General features: G+C 45.5%; 1 protein-coding gene across 1 annotated transcript in view; it reads right to left on the bottom strand.

The window, feature by feature from the left end:
• Positions 1-957: 957 nt before the first annotated feature.
• MAP3K3 (mitogen-activated protein kinase kinase kinase 3) overlaps positions 958-12,237 on the bottom strand; it is a 52,139-nt gene continuing 40,859 nt past the window's right edge. Inside the window, exons 14-17 of the mRNA XM_054014197.1 lie at positions 11,210-11,341; positions 10,090-10,219; positions 7,091-7,268; positions 958-4,569 (exon numbers count right to left, since the gene is read on the bottom strand). Of these exons, the coding sequence (XP_053870172.1) occupies positions 4,341-4,569; positions 7,091-7,268; positions 10,090-10,219; positions 11,210-11,341 (669 nt within the window). The 3' untranslated portion in view covers positions 958-4,340. The remainder of the gene's footprint in view (positions 4,570-7,090; positions 7,269-10,089; positions 10,220-11,209; positions 11,342-12,237) is intronic.

The following is a 12,237-nucleotide window of genomic DNA, read 5'->3' as shown; positions in this document are numbered from 1 at the left end:
GGGAGTTGGTGCCCAAATCCCACGGGGAATTCAGCTCCCTTAGGCCTCTGAAAAAATCAGTCAATTCCCAATTGCAGGGACAATGCCTAGGTGCCGAACACAGGTTTCAGTTCACTTTCAGACACTTAATCCCCCCAGCAGCCACAGTGACTAAGCACCAATCACTGGGCACTCGTCCTATCTGCTGTATGGTGCTGGACACCTGGCCTTTGCATACCAGGCAATGGTTATACAGTGGGGATATACATTTCCTGAGGCATCAACAAGTTCTACAGGCCCTGCTGGCACCTCAGAAATAATGTGCGTCACCAAAGTAGGCACCAATTCCCCTATGGATCAGTTTGTTTTGCTTATTAACAGCAAAATAAAGGGAACTGCTTTCGTGATCTACAGCTTCACTGAATCCCTTTGGAATATTTTTTTTTCCATGCACAGAAGCCAAATTGCTGCAATTTACAGGTACTGGGAGAGAAATCAGATCTACTGGAGAGCAAGTGGATAACCTGGAATGCACAGAATCGTCACACCAAGACCAAAATGCCAATTTTTTGTTTCCTCACAAGCTCAATGGGAATTAAATCCCCTCCACGCTTGGTTTGTTTCAATGCTAAGTTGATTGCATGGAACATGCAGGTGAGGCATTCAGCAATCTCCTTTCTAATGGGGATTTTGCAGCTATTTCACCTTAATGATTTGAGGTCTTAACTGTCCCAGGAGCAATGGTTTACTACAGGGTTATCCTTCAGAGATTCTAATTCTCTTCATTACTGCAGGACCTTTCACTTGAGGATCCTAGAGCTCATAACAAGCATTGAGTCTCCCTCCCTTCCCGGGAGGAGCAGCTGCAGATGTAAAATGAGATTTGCGATAGTCACGACTGCTTAGTTTTAGGCAGACCCCTCAAATGGGCTCTATTGGCATTGCCAGAGTTTTGTAAGGCCTCTTGTCTTGTACACGAGTGGATACGAATGCCCACTCTAAGGCCCCTTTATGCGGACGGGGCCTAGTGTGAATGAGAGTCAGTCCTCAAGGTTGCTCCACTTGGGACAGATGGAAGATTTTCAGTTTGCATGAATGGGGGCGAGTGCCTGACAGGCCCGGTGAGGAACCAAAGGCGGCATTTTGGGTTGGCACTACTCGTTCTACACCATCAGCAAATGCTCTGCAAAACCAGCTGCTTTTGTTTTTCCTTTTTAAATTCATAAAGGTGTCAAATTTATTTCCCCCTGTAACAGTCGAGTCGATATATATAAAAATCACCAAATATGATCTTTTACGATATAAATAAAAGTATGAGGCATCAATGTTTACATGATGTAAAAAGAGCTAAAAAAGAGCGATATAAACTACATTCATAAAAGTGCATCTCCAAACATACAAGTAATGCTTTGGCTTGTACTTGTGCCGAACGGGCGGCATTGGGTCAGGTACTGGAATACAAGAAGTCCGAGCTGGCTTACCATGTTCTCAAAGACAGAAGTCTTCTGTCACTGTACAACTGCAATTTACTCTTCCATTAATAAAAACTGGAATACAAGTGTATACGCAGAGTAGGCACATTTCAGCATAGGTGGGGAGTGCCAGAGCTCTGGATAAGATCAGAGGCTCTGGCAGGGTAAAGGACTTGGCACGTCAGTCCAGAATGCTATTTGCTCTGCTCCAGAACAGCGTTCCAGGGATACGTATGAGGTAAAAGCCACAACAGATCCTGAGGATTTAGTTGCTTTGAAACGTTAAACAAGTTGCACCATTTCCTCAGCCCCCTATTCTATTCTCCCAAACAGTGATGTGCTGGGTAATAAGTAAAGACCACAGACGAGGCCTTGGTCAGTTCTGTGAGGACAAGCTGGGTAAAGAGGGGCCAAAGAAGAATGCTGTATTGGTCCTCACGGCTGCTGTACACCTGCAAGTTAAATTCTGTAGCAGGAAAAGGCTCTGATCTTTGGTACATTTCAAAAGGTAAGAGCTGGCTGCAAGTGCTAAAACCACAGGCTTGAATAATGCTGCCATTGGCCCAATGGAAGGACTACTCAGTCCTATCGAGAACGAGTCCAATTTTCCATTGCCCTGCGCCTTATGTGGTCATTTGCACCAGCGCAAAGTGTGTGTGTAAAATGCTCCCAAAGCAGAGTGGTAGTGTTATACCCCCACTTTGCACTGGTGCAAGTGATGACAATGCATAGGGCAACCGAGAGTGAGGCTGTATGTTTTTAAAAGGGACACCATCTGGAACATTTTGGCTCAAAATCCAGGTTTTTGTAAAATCAACAGATGTGTTTCCACAGGAATTAAATAATTTCTGAAAAGATGCTTGCAACCCAAACACTGCATCCTTGTGTCAGTGGCGGAGAGCCTGAAAGTGAAACTGACTAGAAACTGATTACAATCACTAGCCTGCTTTCATTGCTTACATGTCTCTCAGTTTGGTCCATGAAAGCCATTTTAGATTACGCCTTTTCAGTTTTATTAACCCAAGGTGTTATTTACTCCTAGGTGAGGAGCCTGTTTAATAAAAACCATGACTTAATCTGCCACAAGTGTGCCTTTAAATGAGGTCTTATTACCTTCAGTCCTCTGTGTCACTAAGACCAGGACTAGTGTACCAACCAAAATGCAGCATTTGAGACTAGCAAGTCACCAGGGGCAGAGATGTCAGAAGCTTGGTACATATCCATGGCAAGATACAATAGAGCAGGGGTTCTCAAACTTCATTGCACCGCAAGCCCCTTCTGACAACAAAAATTACACCACCACCCCAGGAGGGGGAGGAGCCCGGCCAAGCCCCACCGCCCCAGGTGGGGTGGAGGCAGGTGGCGGGGCTGAAGCCTGAGGACTTCAATCCTGGGTAGGGGCCCTGTAACCCGAGCCCCACCACCCAGGGCGGACGTTGAAGTCTGAGCCATGCTGCCTAGGACTCTGGCTTGGGCTTGGGCCCCAGGTGGTGGGGCTTGGGCCCCAGCAAGTAGAAAGCCACCCCGGCGACCCCATTAAAACAGGGTCGTGACCCACTTTGGGGTCCCGACCCACAGTTTGAGAACCACTGCAACAGAGTGAAGTGGTCTGTGTACATTATGCCTCTCTCTCTTGGGGACCAATCCCATTTTTCCAGTTGATTTTAGACAGGCATGACAAATGCTCTTTACCTTTCCCTCATTAACTGACATGTCTCAGTTACAAAAGCTTCTCTAACATGTTTTTGTTTTGTTTTTTTTAAAAGATCATAGAAACCTGAAACGAATATTTCCACATATACTGAAACATGCAGGGAAAGATCACCTTTGGTTTCAGCCTAGAACGCCCAGTGAACTAGTGTCCAGAAAACTCCTCCCTATGCAAGGAAGGGCAACCCATTTTCTTCATGTAGCTTTGCCAGTCTGGCCTAATGCAAGTATTTAACCTTTCCCTGAAGTAAGTTCTCTGGCAGCATTGAAATCATCTTTGGTTTAAGGGATTGGTATAAATATAGTTTATCACTTGAAAAGACAGGTGCAGCGGAAAGCCGTCCTGCGAACTCTCCCTTCCAGAAGAGGTTTGTTTGGAACAAGAAGTCTTAGGGAGGTACAGTGAGTAGGATAACTTTGGCCTTGAAAGTCAAGTATGGACTCCCTAACCTCGCTGGGAGAGCCCTTTAGCACAGGCCCTATAAAGCACGTGTTCTGCTGGAACTCCTTTCTAATTATCCTGACATTTGGATAGCAAAACAACTCCCCCTCCCACCCCGAACCCCAGGTTTCATTATAAAATAATACTATTCACATATTTTCTGAATCAATATTTTCTGAACACCTTCAGATGCTGAATACTTAAGAAGAAAAATAGATAATTATATAGAGAGCGCGTGCTCAATGACACATGGCTTTGCTGGATTCTTGGACTGTAGAAGCCTGGAAAGACCTAGCAGTCTGGAAAACAGAGCGATCCACACTGTAAAGCCCGCTGTGGAGAGCGGGTTTGGGTGGCTGTCGTATGTTTCTACTCTGAACATAGCTCCTCCGGGTCCCACTTTGGTCCAGATTTCTGTTGCCTACGTACATTCAACAAGAAGCTTCCTAGATCCCTCTGCTTGTGCCGGCAGAAAACATGCAGCCAGCTGCAACCTCACAAGCTAACAAGGACAAAATGCAGCTCTGTGTTGCACAGCCATTGGTAGAATGAGCATCAGTCCAGCAAAACATACCAGGACACAAGGCCAGACCCCAGGGTCCTCAGCATCGCTTGTCCAGAGGACTAGGACAGCTGAGACAGCATTTTGAAGACGCAGCTCCACAACGGTCATTTGCATGGTTTCACCAGGCAGGGGCATTGAAAGCCCAGAGTGAACTGCTGGCATGGGAGGTAATTCAGTACAGGAGCTGTGCAAAGTGATGTCTGAGCAGCTCTTCGGCTGAAGGTCTCTGCCGGGCTTCCACAAAGATTCGCTTTAGAAAGTCCCGGCAATGTTCCGATATGTGAGAAGGGAGCTGGGGGTTGGTTGGCTGGGTGGCAATTTTGAAAATGGCTGCCATGGCTTCATATTCTGCCCAAGGTGGTTTCTCGGTCAGCATCTCGACGACAGTGCAGCCGAGACTCCTGTAGAAGCAGACAGGAAAACAATATGAGACAGAGCTTCATACAATAATGCTTAGCATTTACGGAGGAATTCCTAGCAGCAGGTGGTCAGGTACAGCTCTGCTCGGAAAAGGGACTATAAAAATGACCTCATACTCAGATCTATTCCCTGCATGGATTCCAAGCCAGATCTGCCGACTACTTTTTACTACTGTGCTGAGAGTTGGCAGCTCTGGGAGAGGGAACTGGGTTCCACTGTGGCTCACACAACATCAACAATTTCTTAAGTTACAACTCTGCAGCCCTATGCCCTCAAACTCTGTCCTCAGTTAACACCTGTGCTACCCACTGAAGGCAACAGGTCCACACAGATGCCACTAACAGCATCATTTGACCTTCTGAACTCGTATCACAGGTGCTGGTGCAGGAGTAGGATAACACCCAGCTGAACTCTCAGATCCCAGGGGGGAGGTTTGCAGGGCTGCAAGATAGAAAAGAGCTCTTTGTACCTGTAAACTGAGTAAATCAGAGATGTGTAATCCCACCAGGCCATTTTGACAAAAACACTTTTCAGAGTAGAAAGACACTAAGAGCCTTGCTATCCTTGTGTGGAAGGAAAGCTCGTATTATCCCCCATTTTAGAGAGACACAAATTCAGCAGTGATTTGATGCATGTGTAGCTCCGGTGACTCGAATGGAAGTGTTCTTGTGTATGATGGCAGTGAATTTTGCTCAAGAAGAATTAAGTGACCTGCTCAAGGCCAAGAGGGAATCACTGACAGACCTGAGCAGTTCCTGGCTTCCAGATCACACTTCCTGCTACACCTCTACCCCGATATAACGATGTCCTCGGGAGCCAAAAAAATCTTACCGCGTTATAGGTGAAACCGCGTTATATTGAACTTGCTTTGATCTGCCGGAGTGTGCAGCCCCGCACCCCCGCAGCACAGCTTTATCACGTTATATTCAAATTTGTGTTATATCGGGTCGCGTTATATCAGGGTAGAGGTGTATTAAATAGGGAAAAATTCCCCATTCATCTTTAAAACTAAACTCTTCTGATCTGCGCCACAAAGAATAAGATGTTTCATCAAAGGCAGATCCCCATGAATCACCAAAGCAGGGGAGGAAAGGAATTAAATCTGATGCATACACAAGTACCAGTTTCTTGACAAGGTTTAAACCCAACAAAAAAAAGTTAACACTGATTTCCCCGCAGTCTTTCTAAGACTTAGTAAGAGAGTACAGAAAATGCAAACCATGTGTGCTGATGTGCTGGGGTTTGCTCAAGATCAAGCAGGGATATTTTACTGTTTAGACTGATTTATACCGTTTAAGCAGATCCAGTTTCTTTAAGATATTCAGCAAACAGCAGGAATGTTTTTCATGTCAAGTTTTTCCAGCAATAACAAATAACTCACATATTTTGCTATTTAAGAAAAAAACTGGAGAGGCCTCCAGCGGTGGCTGAGCGCCAGGTGGCAGGATCGGTTACGTTTCTGTGTCTCCTCTATATACATTACTTAGAGACTAACATGGAATTGGAAAATTCTGACCCCAAAATAACCATCAGGATTGTAAAGCCTGGAGCTCAGCCAACAGCAGCGCCTCTCTGATGGGAATGGACCACTGTCAGCATCAAAAGGAAATTTACAACTGCATCAATCCCGGGGGGATGCACATGTGCTCCACGCTTTCCCAGAGATTCCTAGTTGGGAGAGACCACTGTATACTGGGAAAAATTTTCAGTTACAATTCTGTTAAGTAGTTGTATGAAAAATAATGCAGTCCTCATTTCATTAAGGAGACATAAGCACTGCTTTTACCGGTAACTCTTATTAAAGCTGCATAACTTAACTATGGCCCTGGCCAGTCCACTGTCTCCAGAAACTAATACTTCAGGGATTTGGGACTGTTAATTCCTCTATTGCGTGAGTACTGTTTCCTGACCTGTGCTAATCATAGTGTGTTTACAATTTCCATATGTCTGTCTGCCAGTTCACCTCAATCCTGACCTTCAGCTCCCCTGCTATCCCAGTCTGAGGCATTCCCTCCTCACAGTTCTGTCAATGCACCAAAATCCTAACCTGTGTCTATAAGTGCTGTGCACGCTTATGGCACTGAAGACAAAACTGAAAACAGGACTCTATCCCAAGTGGCTTTCTGTCTAACCTAGATGTGACACAGTTAAGGATACAGGAAGGATAGAAGTACAATAAGAGTCAGTCTTGAACACAGACATCTTGATAGGAGGAAAGAAACTGCCTCCATGTGATGATGTAATAGATAGAGGGACCATAGCCTTGCCGAATGGATTTTTGAAGATGAAATTGCATGATACGCTCCGCAACAGCCCCAGGTCTCATGCTGTGATCAGCTAGCCCAAATTGTGTCAGACTCATTTTCATTTTTGATTCAGGCTAAATTTGAATCCAAATCTACAGAGGCAGGGCTGATTCATTAACAACTGACCACATCACCTACGACAAAAAAAGCTTTGACTCTCTGTGGAATATAGATAAAGCTCTGAGCAATTCCTCACCATACGTCTGCTTTCCTTCCATAACCCTCTCCGCTGATCACCTCTGGACTCATCCAGTATGGCGTGCCGGTGACAGAGCGGATACCTGTTCCAGACATACAGATGGTCTGCAGCCGTTTGCTGGCCCCGAAGTCCCCAAGCTTCACATTCCCAGCAGAGTCACGGAGAATATTGGCTCCTGGAGGGAAAAGAATTCAGGCAGCTGTTGTACAATCCTGCTCTCGGATTTGTAACCTGTAGAGTTTACATCTGATCCAGATGTGCCTGGGTCCATGATAGGATCTTTCCCAATTAAGCCTCTGGTGACCTGCTATGCCACCATCTTTGTTCTCCAGGCTGCAATCAAGCCATTTGTCAACAACTGCCACTTTAGGGAAAAACACAAGGAAGTGAAGGGGGGGAAGTGCTGAGTCAGTGTTCTCATTGTTGCAGTGTCTGCAAACAGGTCTGGCAACCTATAAAGGGCCCCTCTGGTCAATGGCTGAGACTGTACATAGCTCTGCTGAGAGGGGTCTTGTCTGAGGGCAGGTTTGGTGTATATTCTGCTTGCCAGAAAGCAAAGATTAGCAGATGGAACTAATTAGATGACTGAACTCCTGCAATGAACAAGTTAGCCTATGTTATCTGCTTGGAGGTCCTGTTTACCCTGGCCAGAGGGAACTGGCAGATGGAGGCTTGCTATATAGATGTATGTTAGAGCCTAAGAAGGGCCTTTTTCACTCCCTTCAAGCTCGCAATGGGATCTAGAGCCCCTCACTGTTGCTGTCTGATAAACCTTATGTACGCCTTATGTCAAGTGCCCTCTGTAGGGCAGTCTTAGGTTTGCAGGGCCCTATGCAGAGTATTATAGGGGTCCATCCAGTTCCCTGGAGGCAAGTGTGTCAATTTGGCATTGAGGATGGGGATGTACCAATGAGTAACCTGCCAGGGAGCACAATGCTCATGTGACTAGCTTTAAGGTGAATGTACAAGACCCAGCAGGAATATGCTGTTTTTGCACCAACGACTCCCTCATCTTTATCAGCCTGGTAATGATGTGAGGACCTACAGGTCTGTATAGGATACTCCACCTTCAACCAGAATGCTCCCCCTGGCTCTCCACTGGATAACAGAAAACTGTGCTGACAACTATTGTTAACCCACAGGAGATTGGTTGGCTCCTAAGAGGATAATACTAGGAACTGGCAGTTTAAGGATTTTGTGGGTCACACAGGACATTAGTGCAGGAGGCCGGAGAAGATTTTCTGCAAGGGGGAGGTAAGACAGGTTGGGACAGCAGCCTGAAGGAAACCCTGCTGTCAGAAGCTGTTGCTGGATCTAGACGTGGTGTTCTTAAGGCATCCTGCCTGTCGACCAATGAGGAGGTAGCAGTTTGGCCAGGCATGGGCTAATCTAGGAGGGAACCAAAAAAGAAGCGAAGTAGGTGACAGCAGGTGGGGAGCGAGGAAATCAGCCAGGAACAAAACCTCGCTTTGTTGGGATGTGGGAGAAAGAGCTCAATTGCAGATGAGGGATTTTAAAGATTATAGCTCCCCGTGAAACCATCCTTATTAGAACCACCAAATGTCAGCTCCTCCAGAAGCTGCAAAGTGGAGAACAGCGCGGCGACGTTGAACTCTACATGATTTTATGAAAATATGCTAATGAGTGTGAATATAATGTCACTGGAATATGCTTCATGCAAAAGGTCTCTTGTAAGGTATCATTACAAAGCTTATTTACTGAGTGTGGTCATCCTATTTGTATAAATGTATCACTCTTGTATCTGAAACTAGAAATATGAAATATAATGGAGATCCTTTGTAATTAGGCAAAGTGTGGGTCATTAATGGTGGTTTAGAATCTAGATGGCTCCCATCAACTAGGACAACTGACTGTAGATGGCTCTGTTTACTTGTAAATCTTCCTGTATACATGTGTGCTGGCAAGTGGGTAATGAAGTCTTACAGTGACATGTGACCATGTCACCTGAATTGGAATCCATCTTTAACCTGGTGCTTTTCCATTGAGAAGGAAGGGTGGGAACCCAGAGAGGGACAAAGGATTCCCACCTTGTGCAAAAGGGGGTGGAACAGAACAAAGGGGGCTGCAGTCATGAGAAATCCCCTAGCTACCACCTGAGTTGAAACAAGGATTGTACAGGGAAAAGGATTGGGCCCAGACTAGGAAGGCATCCAGTCTGTGAAAGAAGGTTATTGAAACATTTCTCAGGGCAAGAGTTTATCTGTATTCAGCTTCTTACTGTATTAGGCTTAGACGTGCGTCTTATTTTACTTGGTAATTTACTTTGTTCTGTCTGTTACTACTTGGAACCACTTAAATCCTACTTTTTATATTTAATAAAATCACTTTTTACTTATTAATTAACCCAGAGTATTTATTAATACCTGGGGGGGAGCAAACAGCTGTGCATCTCTCTATCAGTGTTATGGAGGGTGAACAATTTATGAGTTTACCCTGTATAATGCTTATTAAAACAGATTTATTTGGGGTTTGGACCCTATTGGGAGTGCGGTATCTGAGTGCTGGAGAAAGAAGCACTTCTTAAGCTGTTTTCAGTTAAGCCTGCAGCTTGTGGGGGACATGGTTCAGACTTGGATCGGTGTTTGCAGCAGGCAAGTGTGTCTGGCTCAAACCAGGCAAGGGACTGAAGTCCCAAGCTGGCAGGGAAAACAGGCTCAGAAGTAGCGTAGGCACATCAGGTGGCATTCCCAAGTGGGTTTCTGTGACCCAACCCGTCACAAGTGCATACAGCTCTCCTCTTTCTATAGGTTGCTGATAAAGGCCCTTATGTACTGCTGACTGTTCTGGGCCCTGAGAAGGCCATCATAAAGGAGATGTCACACCGATGGCTCAAGCTGGAGGCTTCCAAGAGTGTGTTTAGTTTTTAACAAACCCCAAACATGACATGCAGTCTCCTAGATAAACGCTCGTCCCCCCCATCTTTACAGATTCCTGTGTTGGTGCATACATGCCCGAGACCGGCCTGATGCTCTCACCCTTTATGTCCCTGTGCACGATCATGTTGCTGTGAAGGTAGGAGACACCCTCAAGAATCTGGCGGGTGTACTTCCGGGTCACGTTTTCCGTCAGTGCACCATAGGCCTTCAGCTGGTCTTTCACTGAACCCTATATCAAAAAGCAAACGGAAAAGATTCGCTCAGAAATGACAAGCCACAGGATCCGGAGAATCCATTCATTACCCAAGAGATTGTGCTCACAGCATGGTTAGCTATTCTGAGCTGCAAACTAGCTGAAAAATATTTTTTTCTACCAAAAAAATCTCTTCAGCTCCTTGTCCTCTGGGGTAGAGAGATCAGACTGTCTTGACTTCTCCTTAGTGGCTGTCACAAATAATGATCCCGGGTAGGATGGAATATGAAAATACTCTAATCCCTTCAAGGGGACCCGATATCTGGTGTCTGCTTGGATATTGCACAGTTCAATGCAGGACTACCAGCTAACAACTTTTTTTGCCAACAGGATATGAAAAAAAAAAAGCAACAACTAAGTTCAGTAACTACACTAACAACTTTGGAACAGGAGAGACTCCAGTAGGACACAGGTTCCATCTCGCTGCCCCAACATGTTTTCCAACCAGTGAACTTAGCTGTATTCTGGAGGCACCTACAACATGGTATGCACCTTCCAAACACACAGGAAGAAACAATCTCTGCCAAGAGCTTCCAATCAGATGCAGAGAGGGAGGGCAGGGAAAGGTTTAAAAATACACTATCACATATTTTTGTTGTATAATAAATCCTCAGTTTGCCCCAACTGTTTGTTTATTGGTTGTCTAATTTCTTGCGGGTTTTGTAGGAAGAGGCATTTAAAGGAAGAGAGAGGCATGGCCTTAGAGAGGAGTTCAGGGAGATTGTTCCATGCACAGAATATAGGAAGGTGACGTGGGAGAAATGGACAAGTGGGTGGTTGAGTCTGGGATACTTCCATAAGAAAAATGAAGAGAAGGTAGGAAGGGGCAGAGCCGTGACAGGCCATCAAGGTTGAACTTAAAATGTTCAGAAAGAGTAACCAGTTGAGAAGGTTTAAAGCGTGGGGTGACCTGATCAGAGTAACAGGCAAGGACGACAATTCTAGAGGATGTGTTTGCTCTCTTACCCCAGGCATATACTCCATGAAAATGGTCAAGGTCTTCTCCGCTCGGTCCCGGAGGCAGCCATAATACTGAACAATGCGGTCATGCTGGAGATTCTTCAGCAGCTGGATCTCACACTCCAGCGCGCTCACTTCCTACAGATGTTGAGAGAGCAGGTTAGGTACAGTGCATAAGGACCACCCCCTTTCAACAACCCTTGCCCATGACACTTCCGTGATGCTACTAATCTGACCCCTTGTGTCTGTGGGCTCAGTGTAAACCTATCCTCCGGATGGCATTAGCCAAGGCAGACCCTGGAAAAAGTGAATGTTCTAGCTACTACCAGGTTAATGTTTATTGTGTAAAAAGTTTGTACATATGATTTCAGGTGCTTCACATGTAATAAGGTCTAGCATACAGGCAGTGCTGTCCAGTGGGCTGAGTACCAGGAACTCCTGGCTTCTAGTCTTAACTACCAATGTCTTACTACATGGCTTTGGCCAAGTCATTCAAAAAATAAATTATTTCACCAGTTGTAACATGGGAATAGTCCCTTCCTCCTGGACTGGAGGGTTGTGAGGTTTTTGTTTGTTTGTTTTTTAAAACAGTAACTGAATAGAAAGCCCCGCAGATGTGCTAGGAGTGAGTGTGTAGTATCCTCAGCCCTTTAGATACCAAGGTATTTCTTAGACGCCCTTAACCTAAGAATTTCCATCACTGGTTTCCTGCCCAGATTTATGCTAGTGAGTTTTACGCAAATTCAAGCTTAGGAAGGGATGCTGATCTTGTAGGATCTAAAGTGTCTGCAACCACACACATGAAGATTCTCTCCTTTTTCCTTGTCACAGATGCAACAGAGTTTTATAGTACAATGGCAGAAGGGCTATCCAACAATTTCAGGCTGAATCAGAGATCCTGACTGCACAGGAAACACATCGGATTCTCCCAGAGAATGAACACGCTGACCCTTAAAGGTATCAGAGCACAACTGGTTTGTAGAACAGCAGCATGGTCTCCCCCACCCCGCCCCCTCCCCACAAGCATTCCCACT

The sequence above is a fragment of the Malaclemys terrapin genome, chromosome 25, assembly GCF_027887155.1.
Source record: "Malaclemys terrapin pileata isolate rMalTer1 chromosome 25, rMalTer1.hap1, whole genome shotgun sequence".
NCBI lineage: Eukaryota > Metazoa > Chordata > Testudines > Emydidae > Malaclemys > Malaclemys terrapin.
Note: the sequence above shows the minus strand (reverse complement) of the source record. Positions and strands in the feature narration are given on the sequence as shown.